General features: G+C 36.5%; 1 protein-coding gene across 1 annotated transcript; it reads right to left on the bottom strand.

Moving 5' to 3' along the window:
• Nucleotides 1-4,577: 4,577 nt before the first annotated feature.
• LOC123318833 (soluble guanylate cyclase 89Da-like) lies at nt 4,578-21,197 on the bottom strand. The gene is made up of 13 exons (XM_044905584.1): nt 21,128-21,197; nt 20,879-21,078; nt 19,260-19,453; nt 19,071-19,207; nt 17,240-17,479; nt 16,955-17,172; nt 14,699-14,806; nt 13,343-13,511; nt 13,110-13,253; nt 12,643-12,796; nt 8,562-8,671; nt 5,099-5,188; nt 4,578-4,720 (listed from the first exon to the last, which is right to left on the bottom strand). Exons 1-13 carry the CDS (start codon nt 21,167-21,169, stop codon nt 4,649-4,651), a joined length of 1,878 nt encoding a protein of 625 aa, XP_044761519.1. The 5' UTR covers nt 21,170-21,197; the 3' UTR covers nt 4,578-4,648.
• Between the last annotated feature and the right edge of the window lie 377 nt (nt 21,198-21,574).

The following is a 21,574-nucleotide window of genomic DNA, read 5'->3' as shown; positions in this document are numbered from 1 at the left end:
AAATTCGAGTGATTTAGGAGACTGGGTCAATGATGCAAGAGTGTTCGTACTAGTCTTCTTTCTACCGCTGTACTGACCATATAAGCAAGTTATCTCAGGGGTGTTCCGCATGGCAAGACTTTCAGGTATGATTTATTTTCTTGATAGCTGATGTATCGACCCACTGTTGGATTTTCTCCCCATTATTGTACCCTATCACTTACGCCTCGAGATCTTTGGGGTTATGTATGAGCTTGAAACGGCGTGCATTACTTCCTAGATTTCCGAGTATACAGGGTTGTGAGCTTGAAACAGCGCATCATGCATCCCTGTATTACCCTTATTTTCTCGCTCGAGGTCTTTGGGGTTATGTATGAGCTTGAAACTGCGTTCATGACTCCCTAAATTTCCGAGTAGATAGATGATAGATAGATAGATAGATTCTTTATTTCAGATTAATTAAATTTGTGTCTTATATACATAAAAACCATCACATCAAATAATCTCTCAAACTATTTGATTCCTTATCTATTAAAAATTTCTTTGTTTCCACCTTGAATATCTTGTAATTTTCTATTCTTTTCATATAATCCATTTATTTGTTGAAAACCTTTATACACATATATAATGGATTTTTTTCAGTTAATGTAAGTTTATGTTGAGGTTAACTAATATTAGCTGTTCTTGTGTTATGTGTGAAATTTCTATTATTTCTAAGGAATTCATTTTTATTTCTGTGAAGGTAGAGAAGGCATTCATGCACGTATAGGCCATGTACCGTAAGCAACCCTAGCTCCCTGAATTTACCCCTACAAGAGTCTCTGAACCTCATTTTCAAGAATATCCTCAGGATACTCTTCTGGCTCCTTAATATGGACTGCATAGATGTACTTGTACCCCAGAATATTACTCCATATCTCAGTAATGATTCAAAGTTGGCATAGTATAGAATTTTTTTTACATTTTCATTAACATATCTATTAATAATTCTGAACGCGAATATAACTTTGTTGAGTTTTTTTAAGAGATATTCAGTATGTGTATTCCACTTCAAGAGTTCATCTATTATGACTCCCAAGAACTTGGTGCTCCCGACAGTTTCAATCCTTTGGCCTCCGAGATAAACATCTGAAGGTTTCTCCTTTGTAGTACTTGCTCTGAATATTATTACGCTTGTTTTTTTTCTTATTTATAGTAAAATCGTTTTTCATAAACCAGTTCTCAATGCGGTCATGCAGCAAGCTACATCTCTCCCTCAGCGAGTCAGCATCCGCCCCAGCTATCAAAGCATTGGTATCATCAACATAATTTGTAAGTTCTGAATCTTCTATTGCATTTGTTACCTCTTCTAAATTATTAATAATCATCAGAAACAGTAGAACCCCCAAAATACCACCCTGAGGGGCACCTCAGGGTTGTGTATGTGAGCTTGAAACAGCACATCACGCATCCCTGTATTATCCTTATTTTCCCGCTCGAGATTATTGGGGTTATGTATGAGCTTAAGACTCGGCTTGAAACGGCGTGCATGACTTCCTGGATTTACGAGTATACAGGGTTGAGTATGTGAGCTTCCAATCGAAATATGCGTCGACATAAACCTGGAAATAAACTATCAAGGATGTGACAAAGTGATCCATTGTGGTAGTCAAGCCGCTATCAAAGCACTGAATTCATATGTCATCGACTCAAAACTGTCATAGGAGCACCGAAGGAAACTCAATAAAATAGGCAAGAACAACAAAGTCTCCTTAGTCTGGGTTCCAGGTTACTCTGGAATCAAAAGACACGAGGAAGTAAACACACTCGGCAGAAAGTGAGCACAAATGCCACCTACTGGCTCAGAGCCTTTCTGTGGTATAGGAAAATGCACATACAGGAAAGAGTTTCTGGAGAAGGAAGAAGCCAATAAGAAACACTCTGGAGGAGTGTATTCCAGGAATAGATCATTCCAAGGAATTCCTCCGGAATTTTAACTCCAAGAAGTATTTGGATCTGAGCAATAATAATTTACGCTTCCTCAAGTGCTTCCTTACAGGGCATTGTCGCCTTAGAAAGCATATGATGAAAATGGGGTTATCAGAAACCGACGAGTGTAGATTTTGTGGGAAAGAGAACTCCTTGAAATCCTCTCAAATACTGAGTCATTCCAACTCTGGAGCTGGAGTTCGGGCTGTAGAGGGCGCTGAGAACAGCTCTGATAGACCTTGAGGTCACAGTGACATGTAACCCCCTTATTAAACTATAAACTTTAGATTAAATTACATATATATGTTGAAGAAAAAGATTCAATGATACACGTTGAATATATTTTCTACTCATAAAACTAATGTGTGTGTACTCATAAATCTAATGTGTACTCATGCAACTAATGTGAAAGTGTGTTTACTCGTGAAACACTTTGTATATTAAAGGCGTTAAATCCTTTTATTTCATCATGATTTCAAAGAATTACAATGTGTAAAAATCTATGAAGTGCGTTCCGTATGAATAATGTCCAAAAGGTCTGATTGCGTTTACGACAGCAAGAGTTTCTTGATATCTTTATTAGGTAATAGTTCGTAGTAACTCTGCATGAACTCACCACCCACCATTATGTCTACGATTCATATATGCTAAACATACATGTATGATATTGTGCGGTTGTTATTTTCTTTATGCTTATTTCATCGTGACAGAAAATTATCGCGTCATATTTTCATTCGCAGCCCTGTTTGAAACACCTAATCCTTTACTAAACTACTTTGTATTCACGAAATATTGATTTATATTTTTCCTTGCAGACCGCCTCTTGTTGAAGCCAAGACACAAGTTGATAAAGCCAAATATCCACCACCATCCTGGCTTTCATTTTATGCCCGAGAGGAATATTTTACCGAATCAACACAGGCCCGGCGACATCAGACCTCACGAACGCGGCCCTTATTAGAAACACATGGTTAAACAGATCAACAAAAACTACGCCGCCTACAAAAAGAACGGCAACGGCCTATATCAACAAATGATGCATCATTCTATGGCCATGGGTCGTCCTAGTCATAATCCAATTTTCCGTCCAGCCAACACTGTATTGAATCAACACAGGCCCGGCGACATCAAACCTCACGAACGCGGCCCTTATTAGAAACACAAGGTTAAACAGATCAACAAAAACTACGCCGCCTACAAAAAGAACGGCAACGGCCTAAATCAACAAATGATGCATCATCACCATATCACCATATTAGACGCACGTTTTCCTTCACAGTTCCTGTGCATCGTACTGCAAGATTTCAAAAGTGTTTTACCTATAATGCGGTAAATTTCCTCAACAGTGTGGACAGGGATGCTTTCAATCTGACCTATGCACAGTTCAAGCGTTGTATTATTGATTTTTTGTTGTTGCTGAGTGTGTAATCTCTGGAAATAACAACCAAACGGGGTTGAGTGTAACAGTAGTCTAACGACTAAACTCCGCCTCGGCTTGGTTCTTATGATATCTCATATGTTCATGTGTCTGTGTACAGTTTCCAGGTGAAAATAAAGTCGATTTATTATTATTATTATTATATCTCTTACTTTTAAGGATAACTAATAATCAGTTTTAACATTGAAAATTTAATTCAGAATAATGTTCCTTTTGCAGCGGTCTCTAGACTTAGCATATGAGTGCGGGAAAGAAATAGCAGGCGATTTTCCCGCACCGTTTGTGGAAATGACCCTTTGCGACTTGAAATGACTACGGGAAAAGGGTTGAAACAAGCACGCTTGTAGAAAATAGTTATTATCCTAAAAAGTGCGGAATGTGATACTCAGTTGAGTGCGAGGCAGACACTTTCCTCCCAGGTTAGGAGAAATATTGTTTCTACAAGCTTTTGAAACATATAGAAATACCTATCCATGTTACTAAACAGATCAAAGATGATTTGATTAATTCATATGCAATGACACACGCAATACTGAATGTCGTTACCATGGATATCTCATCGTTGGCGTTCGGTGCATAGAGACATGGCAGAATCAAAGATTATAGAGTAGTAGAGTACTCTATAATCTTTGGACAGAATTTGATTTACCTTATAAAATTTGAGTACGGGAAAAGCCACTGTCTCTTTTCCGCACGCATATGGGTGCGAAAAAGAAATATCGGGGCTTTTTCCCGCACTGTTTGTGAAAGTGACTCTTTATGACTTGAAATGCGTGCGGGAAAAAGTTGAACGTGCACGCTTGCACAAAAAATATTTTTTCAGCGCTACTTCTTAGAGTCATTCTATTTCGCCTTGTCTCCTTTTTCAAGGTCAACTATTCAAATTCATCTTTGAGGTTTGCCTTTGACTTCAACTCAATTCTCGAATTTTCGGGTTTGAAATTAAATTGCTTTGAAATCATTTTCGAATTCTCGGACTCAAGAATGTGTCTGACTAATGTCTCGAAATATTTTTCTACCAATAAGAAAAAGAAGTTTCGATTTAGATAAAAATATTCTTTGACCCCAGGAAAAAATATGTTCCGAATCTAAGAAAAAATATTTTTTGAACACAGAAAAATCAAAGATCAAATATTAAATCCTGGCCAATCCAAATTATGATAATTTGTGATAATAAGAAAACGCATTCGTGTTCACCCTTATTTTTTATTAAATTTAAATTTTTATTACATTTTTTCTAACGGTACGAGTTTCTATTTTCCTTTAGATGTCCTCATGAAGATCATCATTCTTGTTTTTTCCTAGCAGCCAATATGTTTCCATTTCACCTTTTCCCTGTGAAAAATAATTAAAATTATATACCATCGTTTTTCAAAATATGGAGTGCATACTAAAATATTTTGAGTTCGAACTGAAAGTAATAACGAATAATTAGGTAATTTCCATTATTCTAAAAAACAACTGTTTTTTTTTTTCATAGAATTGTCTTCGTTGTAAAAATACTGCTTCATTGTCAAAAATGGCGAAAAGTGTTAGTTTTTAGCCGTTTGGGTTATATGGCGGTAATCTGATGGGTCGCCGAGGTCGAAAAATTGGATTTGGCACCTCTGTACGGCCCCAAACAATATGAGAGAAGGAAACCTACCACCTCAAACTATGTAAGGTGGACTTCTTTTTGATGATAAGGTTACTGGAATATATTATATTACCCACCTTGACTTGCACGACACCTCGGCTTTCTGTAATGTATCTATCGGCACAAAGAATTTCCTTCGTATGGCTAGAAATGTTGATTTTTCCAGGCTGAAAAATGGGTTTATAAAATAAAGTTCTCACGTACGAATAATTTTTTTCCTAACGTGTTTTAAGTAAAATGAGTATAAATATACCGAATACTCAAAAAAATATAACTTTCTAAATGATTGATATATTGTATTGCAACTCGAAAATGATGGACTGTTTATCAATACACGCTGTTGGGGGTTAATTTTGGTTCTGTAGCTATACAAGCCGTTTTCCACTGAGGTGGTAGTTGTGGTGCTCTGACGAGGTCAAATAAGACCAAAACCATAGTCCGCCTCTAATCTTTCTCAATGGAATGATCTCTAAGTTGGCTCTCTGAGTGATGGTACTTGGCTAGTTCGATTCGAATCATTAGAAGACTATTGACAATGTCTTCATCCGATGGTAAGACATCTTTGACGGCAGCTGTGAATCTGTGTTGTAGAAGGGTTGTGCAGTTTGGGGATTTGAAGGCGCTCTCTTAGGAACTTTAGCTTGCGTTGGTATTTTGGGAGCATTGAGATCTTCAGTTTTGAAATTACCAGCCTATGATCAGTCCAGCATTGCAGGTCTGTTCTGGTTTTAGTGACCAACACCTTTTTGAGATCTTTTCTTCTCACAATTACATAGTCGAGAGTATGCCAATGCCCTGAGCGCGGGTGGCGCCAGGTCCCCCTTGAATTGTGTCTCGTAATAAAATAGGTGTTCGTTATACACATATTGTGTTCGTAGAAAGTGTCCTTTAAGTTGTCAGAGGAGTTCTGGAGTTCAAGTGGGTGCGTATACTGTAGTGATGTTCACAAACGTGTTATTTGCTGCAGGAAAGTGTAGGGTCATCATACCATAGATACCAACTGGATTTTCGGTTAGTTTGGCAGCCAGGTCATTTCTAATGGCCCTACTCCTACGCTATGTTGTCTGATTTCGCCTTTTGGCAAGCCCTTCCAGAAAATAGTATACGCTTTTGTTCTATCAAGCTAGCTTCGTCCGAAAAGCGTGTCTCTTAAGGCAACCATTGCAAAGGAAGTTCGTTGCAGTTCCTTATCGATTAGGGCGGTACCCTTCTCGGGGTTGTCTAGCAAGGTTCTGACGTTCCATGATGAAAAACCTTAAAACCTATGTACTTTTCATTGATGGTGTTACGATGATTCACTCGCTCAGGCACCCTCCTCCGGAGATCCGATTAGGAAGGTATTTTACCTCCGGATCCAAATATTGTCCTGTTCCACTGATCCATATTTTTGTAGGAGCTGCGTTAGAAGGTGTTTAAAAGCTGCACTGGTAACGCTGTCAGTGCAACTTTGGTTGCGGTTTCCACTAGATAATCTTGTGGCACAGGTATCCTGAGACGACAAGGTCTAAGACGTAACTTAAGCAACGCAGAGAGCCATTTCCTGCTCAAGCCAATGATTAGGCTAGGTAATTGTGGAAAACAGAGTTATACCGTTCATGTTCGGTGAAGAGCAGTGAGTAGGTAGGTACTTCTTTAGGCGCGCTTGGACGTAGGGAGTGATTAACGATTTATTCAAATCTGCGTTACAACCGAATGAAACTAAATAGTGGCGGAGTGCTCTATTCCAACAAGATCGACAACATGGTAGCGGCGGAAGTGGGTTTTAATGGAATCACTGGGATCTTCCTGTTACGCTTTGTCTTCGGTCTTCGGCCGATAGTTATTGAAGGATTGGCCGGTAATCATTTCTCTTCCTGAAAAACGTGGCATATTATATTATCGAGCCGTTCCCTACGAGTTCATTTTTAATTTTCATTCAACCCGATAGAGTATACCAAATACTGTTGAAGAACAACCAACGTTAAGCGAAAATGTACCGTTTCAAAAATAATTAGAATTTTATGAAAATACATGAAATTGCGGATTTTTGAACTATTTTTTTCAATCATGGGACCAATTTGTGATTAAGGATAAGGTTTTTCGCAGTTTTCAAAACTGTTTGCAAAAAAAAATTATTTTTTATTCTGAGTAATAAAAATTATGTAGAAAAAAAAATTGTTTTAATTTACATATCAACTGAGGTTTTCTATTACCAACTTAGAATAATTCCAATCAGGGGTGATGGTACCATAAATAGCCAATGCGTTGTCTCATTTCGCACACGCAGTAGAATTTCGAGTAATTATGATAAATGCAGTATCTATTTCCATTATTCTAGTATTCACAACCAAAATATCATTTCACCAAATTCATTCCATTCAAAGTTATCGAGTTTTTTCGAGGCCCTTATTTACGAAAAAGCGAAATAACGTCAAATTCAAAGTACATGCCAAATAAAATTAGTATAATTTTCACCATGTCTTCTGAATCTGCAGTAATTTACACGGCGCGTTTCGTAAGAAAAAACATATATTCGGTTCTTGCTACTTTCCTGATCATTATATTCAAAAACAATTTCAAAATGAAGACCCAGTTGACCCTAATTATTCTGCGTTAAAAAAATCTGAAAAAAATAACACTGCTTAAGCGTAACCATAACCAATTCCGTAGAATTAGCGCTCCAATAATGCGAGCTAGGTCATGAACAAGCGTAGGATAATTCTCGAGCAGTTGAAAACATCTATAAAGACAACTGTAGATCGGTTTCGGGATCACTGTCCCCCTCATCAGTACAGTTTAGTGATAGATATTTCAACCGGAGGCGACAATTCTGCGGAATTTGGTTCTCCAATTAGATATTTCGTAGCCTGTTAGCACCTGGTGGAGTCCTCCATTTCCATATTATGCGCTGTATATGCTGTGATAGACAAGAAACACTAAATCACCTTTCCCAGATATATGGATATAGGTCAACTTATACTTGTAAGGACATGCAAGAAAGCTTTGGGTGAGCTGGGCTTTGGTAATGTAGTTATTTGGTACCCGGCGCACGCTGGGCTTCCTGGAAACGAGAAGGCAGACATACTAGCTAAGCGGTGATCCGCTTAGCTTTTTCTGTTCCGAAACCAACTCTGACCATCTTTTGTACATCTATCAGGAACTTTTTTATTAGATTCCTCTGAATGGAGCACGAAAAAATGGTTTCAGGCAGTCGATGCCCCCCATTGAGAAGAGACCTTTGGCCTCTAGAAGAAACAGCTGTGTCTGGTGACTTGCGCAATGACTGGCCAGCTGTTCAATAAACATTTAAGGGATTAGAAAGCAATACTTTAATTCTCTATTTCTATTTCGCTTATATGATTCTGATAATTCACATAGTTTTTCATTGTGAGCTTTTGATTCAATAAAAAACCTAGAGATAATTAAATTTCTATTTCTTGAAAAATATCTTGGGGAAATACGTTGAAGAAATTTAAATATCATATTACCATGGTATAGCTGCAATTTGCGATCCGGCTCAAAAATAAAAGTTGCAGAAGTAATCATTTCGATTCCACTCACCGCACTAGTAGATTGCATTCTTGAAGCTGTGTTTACTGTGTCGCCAAAAAAGCAGTATCTCGGAACCTTTATTCCTACAATACCAGCAACTGCTGATCCGGTGTGAATTCCTATGGAGAGAAAATGATTATCAGTAGTACCTAATATCCCTAGGACCTTGATAATACCGCGATAATTTATGTTGGGAATATTTTTGTAGGCTTGAAGAAGCAGATGAAATAGTACTGCGAAACGTTGCTTAATATAAAGTAAAAAAAAACAGCTTGCTGTTTTCGTCCTAGATTCCAAAACACACCTATACTAAGTTTATTGCGGAGGACATTATCGTTTATAGTTATTGCTAATAACGTTTCAAACAGGGTGGTGAGTGTAATTAGCTGAATTAGCGCCTATTATTAATATTCAATCTCGAGGAGCTTCGATAGCCTTCATAAGAATCATTAAGCCAACCTCGTTCTGCCCGAGTTCTCACCCTAACGGAAATAGTTTGACTGGCGGTGAAAAAGCCCCTGGAAAGACGAAAAGGGAAAGGAAAAACAACTCCTTTTTTCCCGTTTAATTCACTTTGTGAAACAACCAGTTCCTGCTGCTATATGGGCAAAATTGGTGATACCTTAATTACAACTTTTTCAATCCAACGAGAAGACATAACAGTCGTCTTTTTTCGAGAAACTAATAAGGCCATCAACTATATTCCTCTATCTTCTTTTGTTTTCGAGTTATGAGTCAAAATTAAAATTTCAACTTTGGTCATTATCTCCGTTTCTGTTTAAGCTAGGAAGTTGAAATAAAAACATTTACAGACACTTTTTCGTTAGCAATCCAGTGGCATACTATGATTTTCTCCAAAAGGTATATTTGCTGAGCTATAACATAAAGATATGTTTTTCTAGTAGTTTCAGTAGTTCAAAATGACTTAGAAAGACTGAGGGCGATGTATGATATATTTATGAAACGGTAAAATAATGGGGATTCTTTCTAAGTCATTTTAAACTACTGTTTTCATAATAAAAAAAAACAACTTTATGATATAGCTCAACCAATAAACCTGTAGAAAAAAATCATAGTACGTCACTGGACTGCTATAAAAAATGTGTCATTTCAACATCCTAGCTCAAACAGAAACAGAGATAATGATCAAAGTTAGAAACGCCCAAATTAACTAACCTAACCTAACCTAACTGTGTGTAAGAGACTGAATAAATTTGTGAAATCGGATATTGACCTTCAATAATTATCGATAACACCCTAGATAATAGAGAACCTTGTCTTCGACTAGAAGCTACGAAAGCGCTGGCGGGCCACACAAAAAAATCCAAATGTATAATTCCGACTTGCTATGTCAGAATTCTGAGTTACAAGTCGGAATTCCGAATTGCAAGTCAGAATTCTGAGTTACAACTCGGAATTCTGAGATACAAGTCGGAATTCCGACTTGCAAGTCGAAATTCTGAGTTACAAGTCCGAATTCTGAGTTACAAGTCGGAATTCTGAGGTACAAGTCGGAATTCCGACTTGCAAGTCGGGATTCTGAGTTACAAGTCGGAATTCTGAGATACAAGTCAGAATTCTGATACCTCGATTACACTCAGCCGCAAAGAGCAGGGAAGTGAGCAGGGAAGTGGGCAGCATGAGAATGTAATCACTACACTTCTCCTGCTCCTGCCGCTACCACTCGCGCTGCCCTACGCCCCCTAAATTGGCGGTTTTTCGTGCGGAAGTCAAAGGACCGGCAGTGCGAGCGGCAGTACGTGTTTATACCTCAATTACACTCAGCCACTACCACTGCCACTCGCGCTGCCGGAAATATTTCCCGAAATACTTCTGCGGCAGTATCGAAGGCAGTGAGTATTTACACTCTGCTCTATCATTTCTCTCGCGGCCAAGTTTCGGCAATGACGGATGAAGAGATAATTGCAGCCATATAGGTTGAAAAACATCATCTGCTCCTGATCCAGACTTAATGGACTGGATTTTTCTCCTCAGAAGTGATCGGAATGTGGCCATAAGTGATTTTTTTTTCGCCTTCAATTCCTCAATTGGAATATCCCTCATATTCCGACTGATCCTTTTCCAGACGTCGTGAACCTTATGTTTGATTTTATGGGCTTTGTCGCTTTTATCCCATATCACCCTTTCACCTTCTATGAGTTCTAATAGCATAATTATTTTTTCATTGTTCCACTCTGTCGTGGACATTTTTCCCAATAATATTGATTTGATATATTATATTGATTATTTTCGAAACCCTTCGCCGCTTACGTTGAGAGCAGCAACCCGGTTGAATGTAAACACGTACTGCCGCTCGCACTGCCGGTCCTTTGACTTCCGCACGAAAAACCGCCAATTTAGGGAGCGTAGGGCAGCGCGAGTGGCAGCGGCAGGAGCAGGAGAAGTGTAGTGATTACATTCTCATGCTGCCCACTTCCCTGCTCACTTCCCTGCTCTTTGCGGCTGAGTGTAATCGAGGTATTACATTCAACCGGGTTGCTGCTCTCAACGTAAGCGGCGAAGGGTTTCGAAAATAATCAATATAATATATCAAATCAATATTATTGGGAAAAATGTCCACGACAGAGTGGAACAATGAAAAAATCATTATGCTATTAGAACTCATAGAAGGTGAAAGGGTGATATGGGATAAAAGCGACAAAGCCCATAAAATCAAACATAAGGTTCACGACGCCTGGAAAAGGATCAGTCGGAATATGGGGGATATTCCAATTGAGGAATTGAAGCAATTATCTCTTCATCCGTCATTGCCGAAACTTGGCCGCGAGAGAAATGATGGAGCAGAGTGTAAATACTCACTGCCTTCGATACTGCCGCAGAAGTATTTCGGGAAATATTTCCGGCAGCGCGAGTGGCAGTGGCAGTGGCTGAGTGTAATTGAGATGCAAGACAGTAGTGGGGCTAGAATTGGTCGAATGACATTTTCTTTGTTGCATTCGATTTTTGCCGAATCATGTGATCAGAATGCCCTCTATACAGCAGATTTGTCTCATTTAAGGTATATATAGGCATATTTGGACCCTCAACCTACGCCTACTCTATCTCTTTTCTTTCAAAAGTTTTAACAGACGTTATTGATTCTGACAAGCTCACAGAGCTTCGAGGGATTCGTCGTTACCTACGGGGAATCAGGATAATATGATAATATATTATAATATATTATCTGTAGTATCCATATATGCTCGTAGGGTGACAAGTCGGTCGCTTCTTCGTGTTTTGACACGAAGGCCTCTCGCGGGCACTTTATAGGGATAACTAAGGACTAACGGCCAGTTTCATAATCAAACTTAAAGCCCCTTCAATTTTAAAGCTGTTCTTCAACCCTACCGGAACCAACACTACACGAAACTTAAAGTGACTTTGAACTTGATAATGAAACTGGATGTAGGAATTTTGATAAAGTGCTCGAATCACTAAGCACTATGAAAGATTTTGAGAAGTTCCCAGGAGCATAATTTTCGGGAGTACAAAAATACTCCAAGTGCTTTCACAAGCACTGAGCACGAAGCTTTTGGACAGCTCAGCTACGGTGCAACCGAAGAGAAAAAAAATAGAATATCATTTCATTCATCGAAAATTCCTCCAAGAAGCCAAAAACACATTCACGGATCAAGGCTAAAATAGGTCATTAGACTTATTTTAGCCCTCCTCCTGCCTTGCATCTCAAAATTCCGACCTGTATCTCAGAATTCTGATATGTATTTCAGAATTCCGTCTTGCAAGTCGGAATTGTACATTTGGATTTTTTTTTGTGTGGCACTTCAGCGCTTTCGTAAGAAGCCGCAACAGGGAAGATTTGCTATTTCCCTAAATATAAATAGCTGGCGCACGAAAACCGTTACCGGATTACCGGATAGTATTCCGCGAGAACAGTAAAGTTTTGCCTGTTTGGAGTTGTTAGAACAATACCTTCCTGTTATTCGAGTTAACATATTCACTTTGAAAAGTATTCATACTTATTCATAAACATCACTATAGATGATGCCAATTAATAGGTAATTTATGTACGAGGATAGAAGGTTCTAAGCTACCAAGTTAATTTTTGAAAATAAAGGAATACTGAACCTACCTATTCTTATCTCAACATTATTTCCTGATGGTGCCTTGAAGTTCCTCATCTTCTGTACCATATTCAGAGCAACGTCAGCCACGTTTTCTGCATGATGGGGCGTTCTTTCTGGCGCTCCACTTGCAGCCATATAAATTGGTCCAACAGTTTCTACCTGAGTTTTTGTATTATAGAAATGAGGATTTGAAATAAATTTGCGAATAACATTTACTAGGAGAAAAATTTTTTTGGGATGAATCACGAAAAGATGATAAGTACAAAATTCACAAAAATTGAAATTCTTGTTTAATCTTCGATAATCACATTGTAACGAATTCTGATGATTTAATTGATAATAATTTACCCAGCACCTATTTATTTCGCACTGTTAAAATCTATACAATCTTTCTAAGGAGAATTATAACTCGATAAATTTTTATCGACAATATAATAATTCCTTGGTCCTTCTACTCCTTCGTAACACTCACCTTGTATACATGAAAAGTGTCCATTAGAGAGTCGAAACAAGTGAAAACGGAGTTCATGGTAGCAACGACATCCATGGCATCTTTGACGGTTTCCGAAGAAAGACCAACGATCTCGCAAAAAAGTATTGATACAGCTTCAAAACTCTGTAAAGTTCATCAAATCACTAGATTTCCACAAAACCGTAGAGAAATAGATAAAAATTGCCCATATATAGGAGGTGGTTCAGACTTACTTCGCAGGTATCTAATGCAGATATGCCTGATCTTAATCTATCGGCGACAGTTTTCGGAATCATCGAATATAAAAGGTCATCACCTTTCTCCTTCCACTGCTCCAGCAGTTCGTAATTCTTCTCCAAATCTTCCGAGCGATGCTCAGCCTTGTCAAACATTATTTCTAGTCTGAAATAATGCTTCTATATAGGTTATTTTCAGAGCTTCATATTTTTCAATTCAAACGCTGAGCCTCTTTTCGTATAGACATGACAGTAAACGACATAGGCAGAGATAACGGCAATTGATTTTTGGAACTTGGAATGTTCAAGGTATATATACTAAAAGGAGACAAATATTCGAGCAATGAGAAAATCAGAATGTAGATATATGTGTCTAAAAGAGTCAAAAAGCTGTGAAGAACAATAAAGCTCCTGGACCTGGAGGAATACCAATTAAATTCATCAAATACAGCCCAATAAAAGTTATACAGTCTGAACAATCATTCCAATTTTCATGTCTAATATCTCCTCTGTTTCCCCCTACTCTTATGTTGAAAATGTCATAAATTCTTATGAAATCTTCTCCTGTTCTCTTTTTGAATTCATTCTCTATATTTTTCAACCCTTCTGTTGTTTCTTGTATTGATGCTCTAGAATTTTTTTTCTATTCGGTCTACAAATTCTTCAAATTCTAACTCAGGCATTCGATTGTATCAGATGGGTTTTCGAGGAGTATTCCTCGAGCTTTCTCTCAAACAGGTCCATGGTGGTTAAGCCGGGTGACATCCGAAGATATTTACCTGAATTATGTGTCCGCCAAGGTTCAGTCTTGGGGCCACTTCTTTTTCTTAACAAGCTTCCTCAGTATATTGTGGCTTGAATTGTGATTCTTTCTGCTGATGATACATTCGTGGTTCGTAATCTAGACAACTGAGAAGGATATGTGAATCTCTTATTGAAAGCTTTACTGTCTGGGTGCTGAAGGAACTCCTTGTTGTTAATTTGGATAAAACCAAGATAATCAAATTTCAGATAAGGGACGGTCTTGATTTCACTGTGAACCTTTCGAACTGTAGCCTCAGATCGTCGGTGTGTGTCAGATTTCTGGGAGTGCATTGTCAATATAATAAGGATAAATTCAGATGCATACCACCCGCCGATATGAATATCAACAAGTGTTCGATCTGAATTGAACCATCGTCAAGGCCCCAAATGGAGTATGACCCATCGAAGAAAAGCAGATGCTGACCATGGTTTCGGTCTTATTTGACCTCATCAGAGCAACATAGCATTTTTCTCCGGTGGAGAACGTTTTTTAATTGACGGACAGCAGTTTGTTTATAAAACATCTTAGCAATGATGATTTTTTCTTACTTTGAGTTGTGTTGCCATCCAGCTAGAACCATTTCTCTGCTGAGTCCATGTGGATTCAAATCGTTCAGATATAGTCCCTGCTCTGGTAGTTCATCAAGATCGTTTATTCTGAAGATAAATGAAAATTTGTGAGAAGTTTAAATTTCTGAATAATGGCCTATTTTTGTAGGGATTACCTAAATATTTCAATATAGACTTTAGGAGAATGCACTCATCTGACCACACAAAAAATCATTACAGAGTTTTTTTTAATCTCTAAGGAAATTCTGAATTTGAAACTATTTCCCTCAAGATATTTCTTCACAACATCAAAAAATTACAACTGTGTGGTGAATTTTGAAAACTTTGGAATCACTTCTTCGTATTCATATAACGTTTTCCTATTTATTATCCATACAAGATTTCACAAGCACAAGAAAAATAAGTTTTCATAGAAAATATTATCACAATGATCGAGAGCAGAAATTCTTCATTCTGCTGAAATATACATACCAAGACGCTTGCACTCGGTAAAAACTTTATGTAAAACGTGAGCCGGTGGTTTTTTATATACGTTATTATTTCATAAATATTCCATTAATTTGTGGGTTCACTCTGAAAAACTGAATAGATCGTAAAGTGAATCAGCTGTAGCTAGTGTGGCTTAAACAAATAATAATGCGATTCAACTAGTTGGGATCTTGCGTTTTGCAGCAAAGCAAAACGCTCTGTTCTGTCTGCCTTCGATGAATTGGTGGAATATTATACTTTTATCCATTTGTTGACGATCTTCTAGTCTTGGGACAATTATTCTCATCATTTTTGAGGAATCAAATGCTCAAATTATCAGCAATAAGGAAAAAACTCATCTTCCACAGCAATATTTCATTGGGTTCTGCTTGATCCCATTCTCAAATCTTGATTCAAATTATTATTCCTTATTATTCCTTAGGCAATGTTCCAATGGTTATGAATCAAACTGTTCATTGATACTTTAAAAGACAGTTTATTTTATAAAATGGTGTATTATATCAGGTATATCTACTATTTGAATAGCTTTCTTGAATTTCCCCAATTGATACGAACAGTTTATAACCTGAGAGAATTTTGAATTAACTATCCAAACTAACTTACTACCTAATGAGTATGAGAATTTAATTACTAGAATTAATCGATAACAGCGGAACCCATCATAATTCAGTTTCGTGTGTCGAAGGCTTTTTACAGGGTGTCCCAAAACTAGTGAATCAAACGTCACACCACGAAAGAGTAGACCAAATACTATCGAATGACACCAACATTAGTTCACCGAAAATGTACTGTTTCCAAAAAAACCTAATCTAAAATTGCCGATCTCCGAACAATTTTTTTCAATCACAGAGCCAATTTCTGATTGCCGCCCATGTTAACCCTAGATTTTTGTATTATCACCCCCTTCTATTCTGAGTATTACGAATTATGTAGAAAAAAATTCTTTTAATTTACATTTACTGGGGTTGTCGATCGAATACTCAGAAATAATTTTAATTAGGTTGATAATACAATGAACTAGTATTAATATGAGCTAAAAGAGCTATCCTCAATTAAAAACTGACCCCTGATCCTATGATCGACAAAAATATTTCGAAAATAATAAATGATCTAATGTTGGTGTCATATGGGTCACCCTGCATAAAAGGTACCTACTTCGAATGTAAATTTTCATATTCTGAAAATTTTCATATTATAACATTAACTTCAGAATAAGTCAATTGAATCCGAAAATTTAAAATTTTTCGTCGGAAAACACCATATTCATTCAACAAATTTAAAAAAATTACCACTATTATAATTATGCTTCCAGAATTATATAATTGAAAAAAATTACCCGGTTGCAATCTACCGGGTTCTAGTTAATATTAGAGTACATATTGCCTCGTTCCAGAATCGCATCTTTTCCATCTTTTCAATCTGTTACGTCAATACCGTCCAATCAGAGCGTAGATCTACGTCTATCTACGAATCAGAGCAAAGTCTGCTGGCTCTCTTTCCTCCGAGATGTAATTCTGTAACTCTACTATATGTGTTTTAAATATTTCACTTTTACAAAACGTTATGAACCACGAGACTACGAGACCCGAGACGAGACTTCTGATCGGTGAAATGAGATGAGACTTCAGTAAAGTCTTTTCTTTTCTCGTTGGACCCTTGAGCATCACTATCAATAAGCAGTTTTGCTGAACCAAGGTAGTTTATTATTTTTTTAAATGGGAAATTTCCATTGACTGGTAGACTTACATGGGACTACATAAAAAGACAAGGGCATTTATATCATCCAAATATTTCATCTGTCCTTTCAGAAGTATATTACGTTTACTAGCTTCAACCGATTCAGTGGATGGGACTTCTTTCTGATCAATTGACACATCTTCTTTTTCTACATGATCGTCGTATAAGAAATCACCAGCTCCAACGTTGCACTCTAACTCGAACATTACCGCCTTCAAATTTCGAATCTGAAATGAATGCAACATGATTTTTTATTGAAGCACATCTACTTATCCAAAAACTATGAGACCCTACATTTTTCCAAGTGAGTAGAATGCCCTTAGGCCTTCTCAACTTGAAAAATTTCGTTACTGGTTGGTTCAAGAAGCTACTGGCACTTCTCCAAACCTCCACGAGTTTCTTGCCACCTCCAATGATCTTCATTTCTGTATCGAATATAATTCCAAAAGGAAAAAGGTCCAAGAGCAATGAACAAGGAACGGGTGATAGCAAACCATCGCCCCTACGAGATTGCCTCTGTGTTTTATGTAACATCTGCAACAGAGATACACAATTTCACAATCAAAAACTCCTTACGGTTTTATAACTAAACTGGATTTGCCCAGTTGCGCGTTGTCGAATTTTTGGTGGGTTTTTTATATGAACGTTCCTTTTATGTGCCCCCTGCTTAGTTACAGCCCCTCTTTAGGGGGCCCGAAAAGCAGTTTTTAATTTTATGCGAACGAGTAGGTACTCAAAAATTTGTTGTTCCACTATGATTTCAAGGTGTAGGAAAAGTCACCCTTTAACCTTGTTCCGCAAGAAACTTTTTTCCATATTAAAAAAAAATTAATTTTGGATATAGTTTCTTCCATTTTTAGCAAATCAGGTCCCATGTAATTTCCTGCTAAAGTTCAAGGTTTTTGAGAAAAATAGCTAGTAATAAGTACTAAATATAGTAATAAGTTCTATTACATATATCAATGAAAATAACCTACCAACTTGACCGAAACTAGTTTTCAGGGTTTTCGAAAAATTATAATTGTCCCTATAGAGACACGACCGACGTAGGTACATATATTAAATATTAATCAGAAAATAATATGGGACTGGAATATGTTAAAAAACATGGGGTTTTTATTTTATTTAAAAAATGAAAGTTACTATTATATTACTGAAGTGGCAGCAGACTGAAAATAAATCTTTGATTAGAGGCTATTCTACATAAAGAAGTGTCTGTAGAATGTAACATTTTTTTTTGACATCACTGAAACTTAACGAAATAGAGGCATCAATTCAAAGAGCCAAAAAATAAGTTTTTAGTTATAATAACTTGAAAACAAAAGGAGGTAGATGGATGCGGTTTCTGCCTTTATCCTTCTTTAGCTCTTTCGGTTACGGAGCTGCCATTCTATCTCACCGATTTTGGCCCACCACATTTGATTTCGATGAATAATTTCAATCAGTTGGAATTTCCTGGCAAAAAGTAACTCTCACTCACTTCTACCTTGAAATTATTATCAGAGACAATCAATTTCAGAAAATATATCATTTTTTATTATAGCGAAGAAAATATAATTGATTGAGTGCGGATATTTGAATCCACTGTTCTTTAAAATTTTGACCTCCTCGGTTCAATTCAATACCGAATTATTTTTGTAAAAAATATCAGTTCACTTCACTTAAAGGCATTTCTCGAATATTTTAGACAAAGTGTTCACAATATACACAATACACAATCGATATGCGATGAAGTGAACTGAAAGATCCACTTTCTATTTTAATGGGAGGATATGGATCAATCAATCAAGCATTGTCAATTTCAAATTAATCAACCGATATAGAAGCAGGAATTTCGAAATTATCAACCAACATAATCAATCAAAATCTTTGTGCAAAACTAATTCACTATCCAGAGGCGTTGACAGCCCTTGGGTTATTGAGGAGCAATACAACTAGCCATTGGCTAAGGGGGAAGGCAAAACTAAACACTTTCTGAACACCGACTTGTGATTTTCGTGCGTTTCATGGACTAATTTTTGAGTAGAGTAGAGTGGGGGACTGAACTTCCCCCCTCAGACCCCTGGTGACCCCATGACCTTTTCAGAAAATAAACTTTTAGAATATCCAAAACATATTCACTCACGTAATTTCGGTTATCAAAATCCAATCTGTATGTAACGATTAAATTCTTTTTAGATCCACTCGCAGAACTCGCTTTTTCCAGCACTTTGACATCCAAATGTAGATCATAAAAATCTTTGGATATTTGTTGCAATTGACCTGAAATCATTCGAATAGTGAACAGTACAGGAAGATTTAGTTTCACCTTTACCCATCACGTATTGCGTGAAACCATGTCTGCCACTTCTGTAAACCAAAACACACCCCTTGGCATCTATGTCAGTCAAATAAATGGAGGGGCTCTTCATTTTTGGATAAGTGAAGCAAAATTGGGAATGAATGTTATCAACGCTCTCTAAGAAATCTGTGAAGTATCTTCCAGTAGACTTCACTGTCACGTCATACCTACAAATAATAACGAAAACTCCACTTGAATGTTGGAAATTTTCATGTTTTGCAGCTTATATAAAATGTTTTACTAAGATCTTAAGCTTGAAATATTAAACCAAAATCTGAGTTACCCTATTTTCACTAGGATAAATTGTTTAAACCATTGCTCGTGTTTCACTATAACAATTATATCTTCAGATGGATGAACTATTATTCATCTGAATATGATATTGTTATCGTTAATAAACAGAATGACCCACTGAAATAATTCATTGATCAAAAAATTTTCAATAAAACTTTCTCATTTTTCAGAAGGACATCCAATTCAAATATTTAATGTGACCTAGGAGTTTGATTTCAAAAATATACTTTTTGCTTTGCAGAATGTTGATAATCGTAAAAACGAAAAATATTTATACTCCGGTTTTTTTCATAAAATGAATTTTCCTTGAGATATGAAGTGGAAAGAGCTTAATTAAAAAAAATGTTTCAAATGAAGGTTCCTTAGTCTTCGGATAGAATGCATACATTTAATATGTCCTAGGAGTTTGATTTCGAGCTCATTCCAAGGTCAAGTAGATTTTTTTGATAGGGAATATGAATATTACAACAATATATGTATTTCATTACCTTCACCATATTATCCTGAACATGTCATAACTCAAGAAATCAATAATTTTTTCACAAATTTTCAAATTCAGAGTGGTATTCTTCATAAGTTACTATTACTCATATTATAAAAAATAAAAATATTTGTTTTTTGTTCAACAGAAAACTGTGATCGTATTCGAAATTTGAAATTTCGTTAACCAAAACATGATGCAATCAATCGTTTTGTGGAAATTCGTGTTCAGTATGATTCATTATTTTTACAAACCTTACATTATGTTGTTTTTTCCTCATTTGTTCTGTATGTTTTTTATACTCAGATGTATTATTATTTATCATTCGTGCTGTGAAAATATCAGAAATATTGATAAATCTCTCATTATTATAGGTCAACGGTCCACTTCACTGAAAAAATTATACCAAAAAAATTCTCTGTCGGGACCAAAAGGTTTTATAAATATAAAACCTTCACGGAAAAGGAATCATATTGCGCTAACTTTATTGCGAAAGAAAGTAAAATTGAAAAAGAATACAACACAAAACATATACCTTGATTATAGTTTGTGGTTCAAAAACTATTTTTGTAAAAATCATATAGGTACATAATATTATTTTGTTTCAATAAAGGATTTCCATCGAGAATCGGTCACATTAATGCAATATTTGAATACGAATAATACAAGGGAAATATTGGCAAAGAATTTAATTTGCTTATTCAATATCATAATTTTTTGGCAATATTGTTTCAACAAATTGCCTCTGGTACCTATTTCAGATATCAGGAGGGAAATCCATATGAAGATTAGAAAAGAGCTAGGCTATGATACTTACCCTAATTTTGAAAAATAGCGAACAAAACATCTTCCAAAAAAGTTCATGAAGCTATCATAAGAAGTTTGTGTTACATCTGCGCAAGCAGCAGCTAAACTAGCCATAGTTTCGTCAGGATAAACCTGATGAGTGTTAAACTCCGTATATTTACAATTCGCCTTTCGTAGAACTTCATTCCAAATTTCCTCACCATATTCCAACTTAAACAGGGAATTAGAAAAAAAAATAGTATTTCTTAGTAATAATTACCTGCACAAAATATTGTACACTTTCTAACAACATCCCATACATTTCGACAAAATTCGTGTGTGCAAGGAAAGCGTCAACTGATAACACTAAACCTCTCATTTTACCTCCACTCGATTGTGGACAAATCAATTAATTAGATAAAATGATTTCATTTTCGTGTCCCTTTCAATTAGTTCCAACTAAAAGCTTTTGGGGAAACGTATAGTGTGAATAGAAAAGAGGTAAAAGCTTTGGAATAGGATAGGTCACGAGTAAAATAAATATTCAGAACTAGTTGACGCACGCGGCAGAGGTTGTCCGGCCGTAGTAAGGAAATGTTGAGTAATTGGAAGTGAAATGAGAGATGAAAAAAATTGTGTTAGCATAGCCGAAAAAAGGTTTTATTTTCAAAGCTACAGACAAAAGTATAATCAATTATCTGAAACAAAAATAGTCATTTGATCATTC

This window comes from Coccinella septempunctata, chromosome 8, assembly GCF_907165205.1.
Source record: "Coccinella septempunctata chromosome 8, icCocSept1.1, whole genome shotgun sequence".
Classification (NCBI taxonomy): Eukaryota; Metazoa; Arthropoda; class Insecta; order Coleoptera; family Coccinellidae; genus Coccinella; species Coccinella septempunctata.
Note: the sequence above shows the minus strand (reverse complement) of the source record. Positions and strands in the feature narration are given on the sequence as shown.

What these genes read in the sequence shown, in the direction of transcription:
- LOC123318833 (XM_044905584.1), bottom strand. Translation starts at nt 21,169, where the DNA reads ATGTATGGGATGTTGTTAGAAAGTGTACAATATTTTGTGCAG. An exon ending in TTTCACGCAATACGTGATGG is followed by an intron (nt 19,208 to 19,259) that starts GTAAAGGTGAAA and finishes GAATGATTTCAG; the next exon opens with GTCAATTGCAACAAATATCC. An exon ending in TAATGTTGAGATAAGAATAG is followed by an intron (nt 8,672 to 12,642) that starts GTAGGTTCAGTA and finishes TTCTCTCCATAG; the next exon opens with GAATTCACACCGGATCAGCA.